This window comes from Orcinus orca, chromosome 1 (assembly GCF_937001465.1).
Source record: "Orcinus orca chromosome 1, mOrcOrc1.1, whole genome shotgun sequence".
NCBI classification, from domain to species: Eukaryota; Metazoa; Chordata; class Mammalia; order Artiodactyla; family Delphinidae; genus Orcinus; species Orcinus orca.
In genome coordinates, this window is record NC_064559.1 from 23,901,571 (window position 1) to 23,922,447 (window position 20,877).

The 20,877-nt window shown below is 44.0% G+C and overlaps 2 protein-coding genes across 2 annotated transcripts; both read left to right on the forward strand.

Annotated features, from left to right (window-relative positions):
- The first annotated feature begins 11,369 nt into the window (after positions 1–11,369).
- LOC125964055 (Golgi associated RAB2 interactor protein 4-like) lies at positions 11,370–13,342 on the forward strand. The gene is made up of 2 exons (XM_049708252.1): positions 11,370–12,414; positions 12,446–13,342. The coding sequence occupies exons 1-2, from the start codon at positions 11,370–11,372 to the stop codon at positions 13,171–13,173; spliced, it is 1,773 nt and encodes a 590-aa protein (XP_049564209.1). The 3' UTR covers positions 13,174–13,342.
- Positions 13,343–16,904: 3,562 nt separating this feature from the next.
- On the forward strand, positions 16,905–18,877 carry LOC101290365 (Golgi associated RAB2 interactor protein 4-like). Its single transcript, XM_004266701.3, has 2 exons — positions 16,905–17,949; positions 17,981–18,877. The coding sequence occupies exons 1-2, from the start codon at positions 16,905–16,907 to the stop codon at positions 18,706–18,708; spliced, it is 1,773 nt and encodes a 590-aa protein (XP_004266749.2). The 3' UTR covers positions 18,709–18,877.
- The last annotated feature ends 2,000 nt before the right edge of the window (positions 18,878–20,877 follow it).

Consider the following 20,877-nt stretch of genomic DNA (forward strand, 5'->3'; position numbering starts at 1 on the left):
GGACAGGTGTTAGCTCTTCTCTAAATGTTTGACAGAATTCGCCTGTGAAGCCATCCGGTCCTGGACTTTTGTTTGTTAGAAGATTTTTAATTACAATTTCAATTTCATTACTTGTGATAGGTCTGTTTATGTTTTCTAATTCTTCCTGGTTCAGTCTTGGAAATTCGTACCTTTCCAAAAATTTGTTCATTTCTTTGTGGTTGTCCATTTTATTGACATATAGTTGTTTGCAGTAGTCTCTTATAATCCTTTGTATTTCTGTGGTGTCAGTTGTGCATACACATGCACAACTGTCTACAAGAGACCCACTTCAGACCTAGGGACACATACAGACTGAAAGTGAAGGGATGGAAAAAGATATTCCATGCAAACAGAAATCAAAAGAAAGCTGGAGTAGCAATACTCATATCAGATAAAACAGACTTTAAAATAAAGACTGTTACAAGAGATAAGGAAGGACACTACATAATGATCAAGGGATCAACCCAGGAAGAATATATAGCAATTTTAAGTATTTATGTACCCAACATAGGAGCACTTCAATAAGTAAGACAAATGTTAACAACTATAAAAGGGGAAATCGACAGTAACACAATAGTAGGGGACTTTAACACCCCACTTACGCCAACAAACAGATCATCCAAACAATATAAATAAGGAAACACAAGCTTTAAAATGACACAATAGACCAGTTAGATTTAATTGATATTTATAGGACATTCCACCCAAAAGGGGCAGAATACACTTTCTTCTCAAGTGCACACAGAACATTCTCCAGGATAGATCACATCTTGGGCTACAAATCAAGCCTTGGAAAATTTAAGAAAACTGGTATCGTATCAAGCATCTTTTCTGACCACAACACTATGAGACTGGAAATCAATTACAGGAAAAAAAAACTGTAAAAAACACAAATACATGGAGGCTAAACAGTGCACTACTAAATAACCAAGAGATCACTGAAGAAATCAAAGAAGAAATAAAAAAATACATAGAAACAAATGACAACAAAAACACAACAACCCAAAACCTATGGGATGCCACAAAAGCAGTTCTAAGAGGGAAGTTTATAGCAATTCAATCTCACCTCAAGAAACAAGAAAAATCTCAAGTAAACAATCTAACCTTATACCTAAAGCAACTATAGAAAGAAGAACAAAGAAAACCCAAAGTCAGTAGAACGAACGAAATCATAAAGATCCGAGAAGAAATAAATGAAATAGAAATGAAGAAAACAATAGCAAAGATCAATGAAACTAAAAGTTGGTTCTTTGAGAAGATAAAACTTTAGCCAGACTCATCAAGAAGAAAAGAGAGAGGATGCAAATCAGTAAAATTAGAAATGAAAAAGGAGAAAACTACATTCTTTTTTGAGCTGCCATTTATCATATCTAATCCAACCAAAAGATGTGCTAAGTTACATGAGATAAGCTTACCCAGTACAACAATCCTATTATATTTATGTTAACACTGAGATCAAAAAGGTTAACTAACTTGTCCAAGGTCACTTAACTGATAAGTCTAGGATTAGGGATTAAACCCAGATCTCTATGACTCCAGCATTATTGGATAATACAGTCTTTATAATCACGTAATAATGATAATTGTTTAATGCCCTCTTACTATGTATCTGGCACAACAGGAGGAGCTTAGGGTAATTCATTATTGCTAACTAATACATTTATTCCTCACAATAAGCCTATCAGATGGGTACTACTGTCAACCCATTTTACAGATGAGAAAACTTAGCCACAGTTTTTAGCCTGTCTGAAGTGACACTTAGGTTAAGTGCAACAGCCCAGATTCAAATGTAAGTAAATTTACTCTAGACTCAGGAACCAATTACACTTTCTACAAATGAAACAAAATATAGTATATATAGCTATGAAGATAATTGGCTATAACTTCCTAAACTGTGAATTGTCATAAAAATGACATCTGTCCTGTATCATTCAGAAATCAGTATTAAAATCAGGAGCATTATAAAATAATGGAATGTCTAGCCCTATTAATATACTGATATTAATATCAATTGATAGACTTTTCAAAAACTTTATAATTCATTTATTCAAATAAATATACCTTAGAACATTGGCTAAAGAGTTGGGTTTTTAAATCTGTAACAACTAGAACTTTCTTAAAAATAGTTTTAAATCCAAATGACTTACTTTTACAAAAACTAAACACTTAATTAAGTATATACCAAAAATATCAATGATTTAACTGTTGCTTCTGTATATAGTTTTTCCAAAGATGAGCACCACCATGACCATTACCATTACAACTACAGCATTCTTTTTTTTTTTTTTTTATTCATTTATTTATTTATTTTTGGCTGCACTGGGTCTTCATTGCTGCACTCGGGCTTTCTCTAGTTGCAGGGAGCAGGAGCTACTCTTCATTGCAGTGCGCAGGCTTCTCACTGCGGTGGCTTCTCTTGTTGCGAAGCATGGGCTCTAGGCATGCAGGCTTCAGTAGTTGTGGCACGTGGGCTCAGTAGTTGTGGCTCGTGGGCTCTAGAGTGCAGGCTCAGAAGTTGTGGTGCGTGGGCTTAGCTGCTCTGCAGCATGTGGGATCGTCCCAGACCAGGGCTTGAACCCGTGTCCCCTGCATTGGCAGGCAGATTCTTAACCACTGCACCACCAGGGAAGTCCCACAGCATTTTTTTTAAAATTTGCTTTTCATCCAGAATTTCACATTTTGATTTTTCAGTTCGATATTTAAATTCCACTATTAATCATGAGTCACTTTAGAAGCTATGATAAAATTGAAAAATGATGAATGTCATGTAACAATTTCATTTAAAAAATAAACTGTAGTCACTTTTGAGAAAGCAAATTTCAGGCAGTAAAGCTACATGAAATCAACTTTTGGAAGAGGTAGTAATTTACGAAAAACTAGGGAAGTGACAACTTAAGGCAACTGCTAAATTTTTGATCTCTTAGAATAGACTCTTTGGGTAAGTTTAGAAACTCTCCAAGGTGAGTTGTCTGCTTCAGGTAACTATTTTCCTAATGTACACATAGCAACAGCTATCATATGTGGATTTCCCAAAATGAAATGGAAAACAGTCACTGTTTCCTTTGTCCTACCCAAGCCCCTGAGGCAGACTGTGATCAGATAAGTTATTTCTGTAATTGCCAAACACTTTTGATTTCCAATGAGGAAATGATTGAGGGAACTAGTAACAGAAATACAAAGCATTATAACACACCAGGAAAGTATTAGTTAAGCTTCTTGGCCTGGCAGACGCCAATACAAAATCAAAGCCGGCAATCCTCTGAAGAAATCAACTCTAGTCATTCCTATCTATAAGTAAATCCAAATCAAATTAATAAGGGCATTTACTCCAAGCAAAGTAACTCTAATTTTTCATTTTGTGACATGACATTTAAAAGACAATACAATGGGTAAGACTTCCTTAAATTGTGAATTAGGTGAAATTATTTTGCCTACTCCTATTTCATTTTCTGTCACATATCATATCTTTCATTCTTGGAAAAGTAATTGCTTTAAAAAAAATCAAGCAACACTTAAAAAAAAAAACAGAGTAGAAGGACTTCAAGGTGTTTATCAGAGCCACTGAAAAAATTCTAATTAAAAACATTCAATTACAGCATTCATAGAAGAATCATGAAAACAGTCCCTCAAAGCAATCACCTCCCTTCTCCTAGAATGTTTTACTCTCAAAGAGCTCTCAACTCCTCTCCACTAGGCCAAAGCTAGTTGGTTAAACAACAAACAAACAAACGACTCCTTCCAGGAGTAATTACATTTCAATAACAGACTCTTGAATGTGAAGGTCGATTTAAAGAAATAGATCTCATGTCTGGGATGTAGGCACTATGACAGAACAATGAGTTAGGTGTCTTTTCTGAGCAGAGGGTATTGCTCAGTACCTTCTCCAATCACACAATGTGGGTGACTCTAATTTCTCAGTTCCCTAACCTGGCTGACACAGGACCTACTCTGGTGAGGTCTGTTTTTGCTTTGGACTTATTTGTCACTTCATTCTCACTCAAGGAAGAAAAGCTTCAGAGTTTTGACTTTTTCTGAGATAGAATATAAACAAAAGGAGACAGGAAGGAGGAACCCAGAAACAGCTGGTGGTCCAAATGAGATGGTGGAACATACTGTAAAAACAAAACAAACTGCTAAATTGGAATGACAATATCCCACAGATAAAACTCCCACTGGTGCTCCAGTAAACAAAAGCCACACTAGGCACTGTGTCACCAGCATGTTACCAGATGCTCAGCTTTTATCTCATCACATTTCAAGGAAAAATAGAAGTCAGTAGGGAAATCCTACAAGTTTGCTTCATTGAAATACTTTTGTCAGCCAACTCTGCTGTAATAAATCTGTTCTACAAAATAATATCTTTCTACCATCACCATACATACTGGCATTACTCTTCTTTCACAAAGTCTATCCCACTGACATTTTTCTTAAGAATTGCATCAAATGAAACATGTTGATCTAAGGTTTTGTTTATGTAACTCATAGGTAAAAAAATGTCAGCATTTAAAGTATATGAAGTATATGAAAGCACCAGATGAAGTCTAAAAACGGCTCTTTCCTGCTAGCTTATTTGCTGGGTCATATGACTTTCATCAGCTTTTAAGTGAGTTGGATACCACCTAATCTTACACACAGGATAACTGAGGATGCATGATCAAACCTGAAACTGCTTTAAATCCTGAAGGATAGCCTCGTACTCAGTAAAAGGCACTTTGGATGGGTTTTTTTAAAATTTTTTCTTTGTTTTATGAATTAAATGAAGGGCAAACTCAAGGGTTCTTTTTACTTCTTTCTTACCAAATATGGCAAAGTCATTCATAACAAAGCTAAAATGTGAAAATCTGCCTAGCCACCACGGCCTTTAATGGTCACAGTTATTTGTTGAATGATCCTGGGATGAAATTTCAAAGACAAGGGTTGTGGTAGGACCTGGCCCCGCTCACCAATGGGCCAGCACCAGCCATGAGACACCCCCCCCGGGGCTGCACCCCAAGCTGGATGGGATCCAACCCTGCCCACCAGTGGGCATGCAGCCACTGCACAAGGGAGGGCCTGGCAGTCAACTGGGCCAGGGGCCAGCCTCACCTACCAGCACACCCCTAGTAGTCAGTCCCACCACAACAGAAGGACCCATGCAGTCCACACAGGGGGCACCCCTAGAGTGTACAGCTCTGGTGACAAGAGGGGAGTGTGCTGCTGAGCCCCACAGGACATCTCCTACATAAGGTCATTTCCCCAAGATTGGGACATGTAACTGACTGACCTAACACACAGAAACAAACACACAGAATTAGGCAAAATGAGGGGACAGAGAAATAGGTTCCAAAGAAAGGAAGAAGACATAACCCCAGAAGAAGAACTATGTGAAGTGCAGGTAAGCAATCTACCTGATAAAGAGTCTGGGGTAATGATCATCAAGATGCTCAACAAACTCAGAGAAGAATGGATGAACGAAGTGAAAAGTTTAACAAAGAGTTAGAAAATGTAAAGAAGAACCAAACAGAGCTGAAGAAAACAATAACTGATATAAAAAAATACACTAGAAGGAATCAACAGTAGACTGATACAGAGGAACAGATAAGTGAACCAGAAGACAGAGTAGTGGAAATCACCCAAGCTGAACAGAAAAAAGAATTTTTTAAAATAAGGATAGTTTCAGGCACCTGTGACACAACGTCAAGCCTACTAAAATTCACGTTATGGGGATCCCAGCAGGAAGAGACAGAAAAAAGGGCAGAAGAAATTTATTATTATTTAAAGAAATAATAGCTGAAAACATCCCCAATCTGGGGAAGGAAACAGACATCCAAGTCCAAGAGGAAGAAAGAGTCCCAAACAAGATGAATCCAAAGTGGTCCATAGCAAGACACATTATAACTAAAATGGCAAAAATTAAAGAGAAAGATAAAATCTTAAAAGCAGCAGGAGGGAAAGCACTAGTTACATACAAGGGAACTTCCACAAGACTGCTAGCTGACTCTTCAGCAGAAATTCTGCAGGCCAGAAGGGAGTAGCAAAATATATTCAAAGTGATGAAAGGGAAAAAACTACAAGCAACAGTACTCTACCCAGCAAGGCTATGATTCAGATCTGAAGAAGAGATAAAGAGTTTTACAAACAAGCAAAATCTACAAGAGCAGGGAACTTTAACACTCCACTTACATCAATGAACACATCATCCAGACAGAAAATCAGGAAGGAAACACTGGTCTTAAATGACACATTACACCAAGTAATTATATATATATAAAACATTCCATTCAAAAGCAGTAAAATACATTCTTTTCAAGTGCAAATGGAATACTCTCCAGGACAGACCACTTGTGAGGCCACAAAACAAGTCTTAACAAATTTAAGAATATTGAAATCTCATAAAGCATCTTTTCCAACCAGAACACTATGAGATTAGAAATCAACTACAAGAAACAAACTGCAAAAAACACAAACACATGGAGTCTAAACAATATGCTACAAACAAACCAATGGGTCAATGAAAAAATCAAAGGGGAAATTTAAAAATATCTTTAGAAAAATGAAAATGAAACATAGTGTTCCAAAATCTATGGGATGTAGGGCAAGTAGCTCTAAGAGGGAGGTTTATAGCAATACAAGTCTACCTCGGGAAACAAGAAAAGTCTCAAATAAATAACCTTATATCTAAAGGAACTAAAAAAAAACAAAACCCAAAGTTAGTAGAAGGAAAGAACTAATAAAGATCAGAGCAGAACTAAATGAAACAGAGACTACAAAAACAAAAGATCAATGACACTAAAAACTGCTTCTTAGAAAAAAATCTAAAAAATTGATAAACTGGGCTTCCCTGGTGGCACAGTGGTTGAGGGTCCGCCTGCCGATGCGGGGGGCAAGGGTTCGTGCCCCGGTCCAGGAGGATCCCACATGCTGCAGAGCGGCTGGGCCCGTGAGCCATGGCCGCTGAGCCTGTGCTCCGCAACGGGAGCGGCCACAACAGTGAGAGGCCCGCGTACTGCAAAAGGAAAAAAAAAAAAAAAATACCAGAAATACAAAGGAGCATAAGAGATTACTATGAACAATTATACTCCAATAAAATGGACAACTAAAGGAAATGGACAAATTCTTAAAAATGGACAATCTTCCAAGACTGAATCAAGAACAGACCAATTACCCTAAGGAAATTTAATCAGTTAAAAAAAAAAAACCTCCCACCAAAAACCATCCAGGACTAGAGAGTTTCACAGGTGAATTCCAACAAACATTTAAAAAGGAGTTAACATCTATTCTTCTTCAACTATTCCAAAAAAATTGAAGAGGAAGGAATACTTCCATACTCATTCTATGAGGCCAGGATCACCTTGATACCAAAACCAGACAAAGGTATCACAAAAAAAGAAAATTATAGGCCAATATCACTGATGAACATAGATGCAAAAATTCTTAACAAAATATTAGCAAACTGAATTCAATAATACATTAAAAGAATGATACACATGATTAAGATCACTCTATCTGCAAATCAATCAATGTGATACACCACATTAAATAACTGAAGGAAAAATCATACTATCATCTCAAAAGATGCAAAAAAAGCTTTTGACAAAATTCAACCCATGTACAGTAAAAACTCTCAACAAAATGGGTATAGAAGATACCACACCTCAACATAATAAAATGAAAATGCAGCCTACTGAATAGGAGAAAATACTTGCATATGATATATTCGATAAGGGGTTAATACCCAAAATAGACAAAAAACTCATACAACTCAACAGCAAAAAACAACCCAATTGAAAAATGAGCAGAGGACCTGAATAGACATTTTTCCAAAAAAGACATACAGATGTCCAACAGACACATGATAAGATGCTCAACATCACTAATCACAAGGAAAATGCAAATCAAAACCACATGAGATATTACTTCACACGTGTCTGAACAGCTGGCTGTCTATTACTAAAAAAACAAGTGACAAGTGCTGAGAGGATGTGGAGAAAAGGGAACTGTCATACACTGTTGGTGGGACTGTAAATTAGTACAGCCACTACAAAAAACAATATGGAGAGTCCTAAATCAATTGAAAATACAACTACTATATTATTCACCAATTTCACTTCTGGGTATTTACCTGAAGAAAACAAAAACACTAATTCAAAAAGATACATGCACTCCTATGTTCACGGCAGCATTATTTACACTAGCCAAGATACGGAAGCAACTTAAGTGTCCATCAACGGATGAATGGATAAAGAAGATATGAGATAGACACACATAATGGAATATTACTCAGCCATAAAAAGAAGGAAATCTTGCCATTTGCAATAACATGGATGGACCTAGAGGGTATTATGCTAAATGAAATAAGTCAAACAAAGAAAGACAAATATCATATGATTTCACTCATACGTGGAATCTAAACAACAAAATAAATGAACAAACATTATAAAACAGAAACAGACTCATAGATACAGAGAACAAACTGGTAGTTGCCGGAGGGGAGGGTGTGAGGGATAAAGTATTTGAGGAAGATTAAGAGGTTACAGACTTCTAGCTATCAAATAAGTCACTGAATGTAATGTACAGCACAAGAAATATAGTCAATAATATTGTAATAACTTTGGTGACAGATGTTAACTAGACTTATCATGATCATTTTGTAATCTATAAAAATATTGCATCACTATGTTGCACACCTGAAACTAATATTGTAAGTCATTATACTTCAGTAAAAAATTAAAATCAATTAAAAAAAAGACAAAAACAAGGGTCCTGTAAATTTCAACTGTGCTAAATATGTTTACTAAAAACCCTTGGAATATTAATCTAAAACAAGAGTAATGGGGCTTCCCTGGTGGCGCAGTGGTTGAGAGTCCGCCTGCCAAAGCAGGGTACGCGAGTTCGTGACCCGGTCCGGGAGGATCCCACATGCCGCGGAGCGGCTGGGCCCGTGAGCTGTGGCTGCTGAGTCTGCGTGTCCGGAGCCTGTGCTCCGAAACCAGAGAGGCCACACAGTGAGAGGCCCGCGTACCACAAAAAAAAAAAAAAATCAAGTAATCAGCTCAATAGATGCAGAAAAAGCATTTGAAAAAAATCAATAATCCTTCACGATAAAAATGCCCAGAAAACTAAGAACAGAAGTGAACTTCTTAAACTTGACAAAGGGCAATTCTGAAATAAAACTACAACTAACAACATACTTTATGGTGAAAGATTGAATAAGTTCCCCTGAGACACGGAACAATGAAAAGATAACTGCTCTTAACCCATCTATTAAATGAGCAGGTGTGTGTGTGTGTGTGTGTGTGTGTGTGTGTGTGTGTGTGTGTGTGTGTGTGTGTGTGTGTGTGATTGTGATAAAATTCACCACTGTAATTTTAGAGTGTACAATTCAGTGGCATTCAGTGCATTCACAATACTATGTAACCGTCACCACTATGTAGTTCCAGAATTTCTCATCACCACAAAAGGAAATCCTGTACTCCCCATTCTCTGCTCCCTCCAGCCCTAGGCAACCACTAATCTAACATCTGTCTCTATGGATTTGCCTCTTCCGGCTATTTCCTATAAATAGAATCATACAATATGTGGCTTCTTTCACTGAGGATAATGTTTTCAAAGTTCACCCATGTTGTGACATATATCAGTACTTCATTCCTTTTTATGGCCGAACAATATTCCACTGTATGGAGAGACCACATTTTGCTTATCCAGTCATCTGTTGAGGGACAGGTGTGTGTATTTTAACAGAAAGATAGCCTTTATCCTCAAGGAATGAATCTCTATGGTGGGATTTCAAGCATAACATCAAACTGGAGATAAGAGAGTTGGCAGCAAGGGCCTTTCTCAAAACTTTCAAGTCACAATTTAGAAATCACTTGTTCTGTGACTAGCTCTGTGGGAGTGGCAATGAGGCGGGATGTCTAATGGTACATGCTCCCCACAGGTGTCAAGGCTTCCAAACCACTTCTGCCTGGTAGGGAGGTTACTACAGGACGGCATCTGGCAGGCTCTTGGAATCAAAGCTTACATCTCAGGCTACTCACCCCCCATTTCACTGGGGGAGGACATGTCATAAGAATAACTAGGTTTCCACACACAGACTGTTTGCACAAGCATAAAGGAAGGGAGGATCTGAGTGATCCCCTGGATAATTTAACCCCCAGGTCAGCCCAACCGCTGTCTTGGGTTCTCTCCATAACATATAGACACACATAAAATTAATTATGCAGCTTCTAATAATGCACCAAATAGGTCTTCTTAAAGGTGGTTAAATCAGTCCAGTTTGAAAGCATTTGGCTGGGCCAAGCTTTCTTTGTGAGGCTAAGTACTGCAGTGGTTCAGAACAAAGGCTTTAGAATCAGGTAGACCTACATTCAAATAGTGCCTCTGCTACCATTAGCTCTGGGAATTTAAACAGGAGATACAACCTCAATTTCTTCACCTATAAACTGGGAACAGTAGTTACCAGTACCAAACTCAGTGTATTCTTACCACCATATGTGAAGCATGCAGCAGGGTGCCTAGGAGAAGCAATTTTTAATGTGATTATTAAAAATCACCATCGTCAACGTTTCCTGAGATTTTATGAGAGGACAGACTAAGGATCGCAACCGCCAACTCTACGTTATTCGATACAATTAAACCATGAGCTTAAATGGTTCAAATTTATCCCATCATCTTACATTCCTCTAGATTTCATCCAGTAGCTGAATTTGGGGGAGGAAAAGAAAAAGGACCCACCCAAAACTTTCCCAGTTGAAGACATTTTTATTTCGGTACGCACCTGAGTCCCTGGCAGGATGGGCCTGTCCTCCGCGGGAGGACATGTCCTCCCCGTCCTTTGGGAGAGGATGGGGGCCCTGCCCTGAGGGGGCAGCTGGGGGATGAGGCAAAGGGCTATGTGACAGCGATAGGTCACAATGAGGCAAAGGGCTGTGTGACAGTGATAGGTCACAAAGGGCACCAGAGGATAAACAGGCTGTGCCAGGGGCTTAGGCTGAGAAAGTGGTCACTTCTCTCACTAGGACTGAAGTTCACCACAGCCTCTTGGGGAGATAAAAACCCAGAAGCAGAAGTGAGGGGAGGCAGAGGGGGAGCCTACCATACCTCTCTACACACTTGAGGAGATTCAGCCTGGGGTCCAGGCGCCCTACAGCGTCCCCGCTGTGATCATCTGTGCCCCTACCCACACCCCTGCCTCTGAGAGACCCTGAGGCAAAGGTGGGGGCCTGTGGGGCGGGCTCGGAAGACCTGCCGTAGGGCCGCCGGTGTGTGACCTACGAGCACCGCAGCTCGCTCTTCTGCCAGTGAGGCCGAGGGAGCGAAGAGCCAGGGGCCCACCTTAACCGCGCTGCCTGTCGTGATCAAAGACAGCCATGAGTGGGGACTCTCTGCTCCCGTATCACACGGCCCAGAGCAGCACCGGGGTGGGCCTGTTCAACACCACCACGGGGAAGCTGCAGCAGCAACTGCGCAACGGCGAATACGACCTATTCAAGGACGCACAGATATTCGAGAGCGACTTTATCCAGATCACGAAGAGGGGAGACCTGATTGACGTGCACAACTGTGTCTGCATGGTGACCGTGGGCATCGCATGCAGCAGCCCCGTCCTCCCACTCCCAGACACCATGCTGCTGGCCCGATGGGCCACCGGCTGTGAAGAGCATGCTGAGCACAGCCAGGCCGCCAAGGGCAAGAGCCACGAGGCTGCAAAGACCTTAGAGCTCACCAGGCTCCTTCCCCTGACGTTAGTGAGCATCTCCACTCACAATCGTGAGAAACAACAGCTGCGCGTGAAGTTTGCCACTGGTCGCTCCTGGTACCTGCAGCTGTGTGCCCCTCTGGACGCGCAGGAAGACCTCTTCACCTCTTGGGAAGAGCTGATTTACCTCCTGCGACCACCAGTGGAGGGTCTCAGCCGCACCTACGCCGTTCCAGCCTGGGACATGACCTGCCTGCCTGTGTTCGAGGAGGAGGAGGACGGCAGGAGCCCGGCAGTGGAGGATTTCCAAGGCAAGTGGGATCAGGACCAGGTGAGCATCTGCAGCCTCCACACGTGCTCTGAGCTGGCCGGGGCCACGTCTGCAGCTTTTGCTGGTGGGGAGGGGATCCAACTGGACTCCCACAAGCCCGATACCATGCCCGATGTGGCCACTGCAAAAGTAAAACCTACAGTGCTTGACAAAGCGTCAGCATCGCGGGCAACGACAAAGGTGGAGACAGCAGGGGTGGCAGGAGGCACCGCAGCGGGTGCTTCGAGCGTGGCAGTGATCAAGTCTCCTGCCCCTGAAGAGCAGAGCACGGCCACAGCAGCCACAGCCGGCAACGGTCCAGGAGGAAGCAAAACCAACATAGCCACTGGGGGCACTGCCAGAACATCCCGGAGGAGCAGGAAAACGGTGCTGCGAACAATTCAGGGTATGCTTGGCAGGTGCCGCGAACTATTCAGGGTATGCTTCCAGCACGTCCACCAGCCTCTCCCCAGAGGCCGGCGTGACTGTGGTCGGAGCAGAACCCACCAGCAAGACTGCTGAAGGAAGAGCCGACGAGGAGGGCGAGGGGACCCTCATCTCCACCTTGCCACAGGAAGGCAAAGTGAGTGAACAGGATGGCAGCTCACAGAGGGTGTCCCAGGCCCGCAAGGGAAGAAGGGAGAGAAGGGAGCACTGGGGAGAGGACAGAGCTCTTACGAGCCCCTCGCTCTGCAGTTCAGTGGAAAGCCACCACAAGGCAGCGGGGAACAAGACCATCCAGAAAGCAGCTGGCCCGTGCTCAGGCGGCCGCAGAGCCACTAGAGATGACCAAAAGGACAAAGGCCACGGCAGCCCGGGGGGCAGCGAGCAGGGCACTGCTCACAAAGGCATCAGCCGTGCTCCCATCACCAACGAGTCCAGGACCTCGCACAAATCGGGCAGGAGCTTATCTACAGCGAGTTCAGGTCCCACCACCGAGAGACTCAGCAGGATCAGCTCCTTCTTCAGGAACGTCAGAGCCAGTCTTACTACAAAGACAGTGGCCTCCTCAGGTGATAAATATGTGAGCATCCTGGCGAAGCCAGTGGAAGGGACCCGAATGGAGGCCATCGTAGAGACAGCAGAGAGTGGCCAGGGGCTGGAGATCACTGGAGGTGTGACATCTGAGACCATGGAGCCAGTGACCGCTGAAGCCCATCAATAGGACCTAGAGCTGGGAGCTGCAAAGGGGACCAGGGCTCAGGGAAATACCCCTGGAGAGCCCATTTCAGCTTCCTTACTGCAATTTAAATAAAAAACCAAACAATCTGAGAATGCATGCAGTGTTTTGTCTGAATTTCTAGGTCCCGAAGCCCAGCTGTAGCCTCACAGTGGATTCTGTGATGTCAGCTGTGCCACAGTCTGAGACCCAGTGTCCAGTCAAGGGCAGCCCCACCTCACACACATGCTCAGCGCCAACAGCAGTGCTGCATCTGGCCTCCACTCCTTTCTGGCTTTGCCCCCCAGGGCCATGGCTCAAAGTCAGACTATGCTCTGGGAAGCTCTCCTTCACTATCCCCCTATGCTTTTTATAAATGCTTATTGCCCCTGAAGGTCTGTAAACAAAGCAAGAACAGGACTCATGTCCCCTCGGGCTATTCAGTGGACAGAAATAACTATTAGCTAGCAATCAGAACCGCAAGCACTCTCACCTAGACTTAGCCGTTCCCTGCCCAGGTATTAGCTCGCAATCAGAACAGCAAGTATTAGCTAGTGTGCCATCGTAAGCATACCACTCGATGACATTTCACAAGATAAGCAACCCCACGAAACTAGCACCTGGCGAAGAATCAGAACATCACTGCAACTCTGGAAGTGCCCCCTTGCAGTCACTCAAGGGTAACCACTACCCTAGCTTCCAACACCATAGATGAATGTTGTTTGCTTTTTCAACTTTACATACTGGAATCACATAGTATGTACTCTTTGACTCTGGTTTCTTTCCCTTAACATTATATTTATGAGGTTTGTGCATGACTTTCCTGGCCATTTATTTTCACTGCTATACAGTATTCCACTGTGTGATGATACTACAACTTATTTTGTTATTGATTTAAGTTATTATCAGTTTGGGGCTATTAAAAATAGTGCTATTATGAACATTTATATACAGATCTGTTGGTAAAAATATACATAAACTTCTGTTCGGCATATACCTAGGAATGGAATTGAATATATGCATACGTTCAGCTTCTGATTATACTGCCAAGCTATTTTCCTTCCAAAATGACTGTGGAAATAATAATTCCCACCAGGAATGTACTACAGTCCTGGTTGTTCCACATCCTTGCCAACATTTGATACTGTTTAGCTCTTTCCTTTTAGCCATTCAGGTGGGATATAGTGACTTTTCTCCCTTTTTCCTGATAAAAATATACTTAAAAATATATAATTGGGCTTCCCTGGTGGCGCAGTGGTTGAGAGTCCGCCTGCCGACGCAGGGTACGCGGGTTCGTGACCCGGTCCGGGAGGATCCCACGTGCCGCGGAGCGGCTGGGCCCGTGAGCCGTGGCCGCTGAGCCTGCGCGTCCGGAACCTGTGCTCCGAAACTAGAGAGGCCACACAGTGAGAGGCCCGCGTACCACAAAAAAAAAAAAAAATCAAGTAATTAGCTCAACAGATGCAGAAAAAGCATTTGAAAAAAATCAATAATCCTTCACGATAAAAATGCCCAGAAAACTAAGAACAGAAGTGAACTTCTTAAACTTGACAAAGGGCAATTCTGAAATAAAACTACAGCTAACAACATACTTTATGGTGAAAGACTGAATAAGTTCCCCTGAGACCGGGAACAATGAAAAGATAACTGCTCTTAACCCATCTATTAAATGAGCAGGAGTGTGTGTGTGTGTGTGTGTGTGTGTGTGATTGTGATAAAATTCACCACTGTAATCTTAAGAGTGTACAATTCAGTGGCATTCAGTGCATTCACAATACTATGTAACCGTCACCACTATGTAGTTCCAGAATTTCTCATCACCACAAAAGGAAATCCTGTACTCCCCATTCTCTGCTCCCTCCAGCCCTAGGCAACCACTAATCTAATATCTGTCTCTATGGATTTGCCTCTTCTGGCTATTTCCTATAAATAGAATCATACAATATGTGGCTTCTTTCACTGAGGATAATGTTTTCAAAGTTCACCCATGTTGTGACATATATCAGTACTTCATTCCTTTTTATGGCCGAACAATATTCCACTGTATGGAGAGACCACATTTTGCTTATCCAGTCATCTGTTGAGGGACAGGTGTGTGTATTTTAACAGAAAGATAGCCTTTATCCTCAAGGAATGAATCTCTATGGTGGGATTTCAAGCATAACATCAAACTGGAGATAAGAGAGTTGGCAGCAAGGGCCTTTCTCAAAACTTTCAAGTCACAATTTAGAAATCACTTGTTCTGTGACTAGCTCTGTGGGAGTGGCAATGAGGCGGGATGTCTAATGGTACATGCTCCCCACAGGTGTCAAGGCTTCCAAACCACTTCTGCCTGGTAGGGAGGTTACTACAGGATGGCATCTGGCAGGCTCTTGGAATCAAAGCTTACATCTCAGGCTACTCACCCCCCATTTCACTGGGGGAGGACATGTCATAAGAATAACTAGGTTTCCACACACAGACTGTTTGCACAAGCATAAAGGAAGGGAGGATCTGAGTGATCCCCTGGATAATTTAACCCCCAGGTCAGCCCAACCGCTGTCTTGGGTTCTCTCCGTAACATATAGACACACATAAAATTAATTACGCAGCTTCTAATAATGCACCAAACAGGTCTTCTTAAAGGTGGTTAAATCAGTCCAGTTTGAAAGCATTTGGCTGGGCCAAGCTTTCTTTGTGAGGCTAAGTACTGCAGTGGTTCAGAACAAAGGCTTTAGAATCAGGTAGACCTACATTCAAATAGTGCCTCTGCTACCATTAGCTCTGGGAATTTAAACAGGAGATACAACCTCAATTTCTTCACCTATAAACTGGGAACAGTAGTTACCAGTACCAAACTCAGTGTATTCTTACCACCATATGTGAAGCATGCAGCAGGGTGCCTAGGAGAAGCAATTTTTAATGTGATTATTAAAAATCACCATCGTCAACGTTTCCTGAGATTTTATGAGAGGACAGACTAAGGATCGCAACCGCCAACTCTACGTTATTCGATACAATTAAACCATGAGCTTAAATGGTTCAAATTTATCCCATCATCTTACATTCCTCTAGATTTCATCCAGTAGCTGAATTTGGGGGAGGAAAAGAAAAAGGACCCACCCAAAACTTTCCCAGTTGAAGACATTTTTATTTCGGTACGCACCTGAGTCCCTGGCAGGATGGGCCTGTCCTCCGCGGGAGGACATGTCCTCCCCGTCCTTTGGGAGAGGATGGGGGCCCTGCCCTGAGGGGGCAGCTGGGGGATGAGGCAAAGGGCTATGTGACAGCGATAGGTCACAATGAGGCAAAGGGCTGTGTGACAGTGATAGGTCACAAAGGGCACCAGAGGATAAACAGGCTGTGCCAGGGGCTTAGGCTGAGAAAGTGGTCACTTCTCTCACTAGGACTGAAGTTCACCACAGCCTCTTGGGGAGATAAAAACCCAGAAGCAGAAGTGAGGGGAGGCAGAGGGGGAGCCTACCATACCTCTCTACACACTTGAGGAGATTCAGCCTGGGGTCCAGGCGCCCTACAGCGTCCCCGCTGTGATCATCTGTGCCCCTACCCACACCCCTGCCTCTGAGAGACCCTGAGGCAAAGGTGGGGGCCTGTGGGGCGGGCTCGGAAGACCTGCCGTAGGGCCGCCGGTGTGTGACCTACGAGCACCGCAGCTCGCTCTTCTGCCAGTGAGGCCGAGGGAGCGAAGAGCCAGGGGCCCACCTTAACCGCGCTGCCTGTCGTGATCAAAGACAGCCATGAGTGGGGACTCTCTGCTCCCGTATCACACAGCCCAGAGCAGCACCGGGGTGGGCCTGTTCAACACCACCACGGGGAAGCTGCAGCAGCAACTGCGCAACGGCGAATACGACCTATTCAAGGACGCACAGATATTCGAGAGCGACTTTATCCAGATCACGAAGAGGGGAGACCTGATTGACGTGCACAACTGTGTCTGCATGGTGACCGTGGGCATCGCATGCAGCAGCCCCGTCCTCCCACTCCCAGACACCATGCTGCTGGCCCGATGGGCCACCGGCTGTGAAGAGCATGCTGAGCACAGCCAGGCCGCCAAGGGCAAGAGCCACGAGGCTGCAAAGACCTTAGAGCTCACCAGGCTCCTTCCCCTGACGTTAGTGAGCATCTCCACTCACAATCGTGAGAAACAACAGCTGCGCGTGAAGTTTGCCACTGGTCGCTCCTGGTACCTGCAGCTGTGTGCCCCTCTGGACGCGCAGGAAGACCTCTTCACCTCTTGGGAAGAGCTGATTTACCTCCTGCGACCACCAGTGGAGGGTCTCAGCCGCACCTACGCCGTTCCAGCCTGGGACATGACCTGCCTGCCTGTGTTCGAGGAGGAGGAGGACGGCAGGAGCCCGGCAGTGGAGGATTTCCAAGGCAAGTGGGATCAGGACCAGGTGAGCATCTGCAGCCTCCACACGTGCTCTGAGCTGGCCGGGGCCACGTCTGCAGCTTTTGCTGGTGGGGAGGGGATCCAACTGGACTCCCACAAGCCCGATACCATGCCCGATGTGGCCACTGCAAAAGTAAAACCTACAGTGCTTGACAAAGCGTCAGCATCGCGGGCAACGACAAAGGTGGAGACAGCAGGGGTGGCAGGAGGCACCGCAGCGGGTGCTTCGAGCGTGGCAGTGATCAAGTCTCCTGCCCCTGAAGAGCAGAGCACGGCCACAGCAGCCACAGCCGGCAACGGTCCAGGAGGAAGCAAAACCAACATAGCCACTGGGGGCACTGCCAGAACATCCCGGAGGAGCAGGAAAACGGTGCTGCGAACAATTCAGGGTATGCTTGGCAGGTGCCGCGAACTATTCAGGGTATGCTTCCAGCACGTCCACCAGCCTCTCCCCAGAGGCCGGCGTGACTGTGGTCGGAGCAGAACCCACCAGCAAGACTGCTGAAGGAAGAGCCGACGAGGAGGGCGAGGGGACCCTCATCTCCACCTTGCCACAGGAAGGCAAAGTGAGTGAACAGGATGGCAGCTCACAGAGGGTGTCCCAGGCCCGCAAGGGAAGAAGGGAGAGAAGGGAGCACTGGGGAGAGGACAGAGCTCTTACGAGCCCCTCGCTCTGCAGTTCAGTGGAAAGCCACCACAAGGCAGCGGGGAACAAGACCATCCAGAAAGCAGCTGGCCCGTGCTCAGGCGGCCGCAGAGCCACTAGAGATGACCAAAAGGACAAAGGCCACGGCAGCCCGGGGGGCAGCGAGCAGGGCACTGCTCACAAAGGCATCAGCCGTGCTCCCATCACCAACGAGTCCAGGACCTCGCACAAATCGGGCAGGAGCTTATCTACAGCGAGTTCAGGTCCCACCACCGAGAGACTCAGCAGGATCAGCTCCTTCTTCAGGAACGTCAGAGCCAGTCTTACTACAAAGACAGTGGCCTCCTCAGGTGATAAATATGTGAGCATCCTGGCGAAGCCAGTGGAAGGGACCCGAATGGAGGCCATCGTAGAGACAGCAGAGAGTGGCCAGGGGCTGGAGATCACTGGAGGTGTGACATCTGAGACCATGGAGCCAGTGACCGCTGAAGCCCATCAATAGGACCTAGAGCTGGGAGCTGCAAAGGGGACCAGGGCTCAGGGAAATACCCCTGGAGAGCCCATTTCAGCTTCCTTACTGCAATTTAAATAAAAAACCAAACAATCTGAGAATGCATGCAGTGTTTTGTCTGAATTTCTAGGTCCCGAAGCCCAGCTGTAGCCTCACAGTGGATTCTGTGATGTCAGCTGTGCCACAGTCTGAGACCCAGTGTCCAGTCAAGGGCAGCCCCACCTCACACACATGCTCAGCGCCAACAGCAGTGCTGCATCTGGCCTCCACTCCTTTCTGGCTTTGCCCCCCAGGGCCATGGCTCAAAGTCAGACTATGCTCTGGGAAGCTCTCCTTCACTATCCCCCTATGCTTTTTATAAATGCTTATTGCCCCTGAAGGTCTGTAAACAAAGCAAGAACAGGACTCATGTCCCCTCGGGCTATTCAGTGGACAGAAATAACTATTAGCTAGCAATCAGAACCGCAAGCACTCTCACCTAGACTTAGCCGTTCCCTGCCCAGGTATTAGCTCGCAATCAGAACAGCAAGTATTAGCTAGTGTGCCATCGTAAGCATACCACTCGATGACATTTCACAAGATAAGCAACCCCACGAAACTAGCACCTGGCGAAGAATCAGAACATCACTGCAACTCTGGAAGTGCCCCCTTGCAGTCACTCAAGGGTAACCACTACCCTAGCTTCCAACACCATAGATGAATGTTGTTTGCTTTTTCAACTTTACATACTGGAATCACATAGTATGTACTCTTTGACTCTGGTTTCTTTCCCTTAACATTATATTTATGAGGTTTGTGCATGACTTTCCTGGCGATCGTCCATTTATTTTCACTGCTATACAGTATTCCACTGTGTGATGATACTACAACTTATTTTGTTATTGATTTAAGTTATTATCAGTTTGGGGCTATTAAAAATAGTGCTATTATGAACATTTATATACAGATCTGTTGGTAAAAATATACATAAACTTCTGTTCGGCATATACCTAGGAATGGAATTGAATATATGCATACGTTCAGCTTCTGATTATACTGCCAAGCTATTTTCCTTCCAAAATGACTGTGGAAATAATAATTCCCACCAGGAATGTACTACAGTCCTGGTTGTTCCACATCCTTGCCAACATTTGATACTGTTTAGCTCTTTCCTTTTAGCCATTCAGGTGGGATATAGTTACTTTTCTCCCTTTTTCATGATAAAAATATACTTAAAAATATATAATTGGGCTTCCCTGGTGGCGCAGTGGTTGAGAGTCCGCCTGCCGATGCAGGGGACACGGGTTCATGCCCTGGTCCGGGAAGATCCCACATGCCGCAGAGCGGCTGGGCCCGTGAGCCATGGCCGCTGAGCCTGCACGTCTGGAGCCTGTGCTCCGCAATAGGAGAGGCCACAACAGTGAGAGGCCCGCGTACCGCAAAAAAAAGAAAAAAACAAAACAAAAAAACAAGAATAATGACAGATAATTATGAGTTTAATTCTTATGTATATGACTCAAGTTCAAAAAATCGAGTATATATGTATTGGTAATTGAAATGTTTTTCTTCTACATGAATTAAGAAATAGCTAATCACAATCACATACAATTTCTATTTACAGTGGGCCTTTTCAGTGAAAATAAAAATAGAATTCATTGAACTTATTTGGACCCTCCGTTTTAAAAAGCAGTTTGAATAGATATCTAAGAAAACATTAGTTTTAAATATTATTTAAGAGAGGAAAGCATTTGAATAAGAATACATATCCAATTTCATTTTATTTATGAATTATGAATTTTTGCTTTATTCTAATGTCTTTCCAAGGGAAGGCAGGTGGCATTCCCATAATCAAGTAAGGTTTCACTCTAGTGTCCTCAATGAAGAAGTTTCTAGTGATCCCAGCAGAAGGACTAACAATGAAGATTTTCTATCTGGTGGTGCAAACAGAGAGGATTAAGAATAGGAACCAGAGATAAGGTTCTGAGCTTAACCATTCCTAGTGAATATAAATGAGACCTACACCTTGTTTCTTCGAGTATATGATTTCCTTCACTACCATGGGTTTATCAATTTAACTCATATCTAGCCAGATGACAAGCTAGCTTTTACCTCTAAAATTACTGACAACAATGTGTATGATCTAGAAGTAATCCAACAGAAATCTCTGGCATTTGAGTAGAG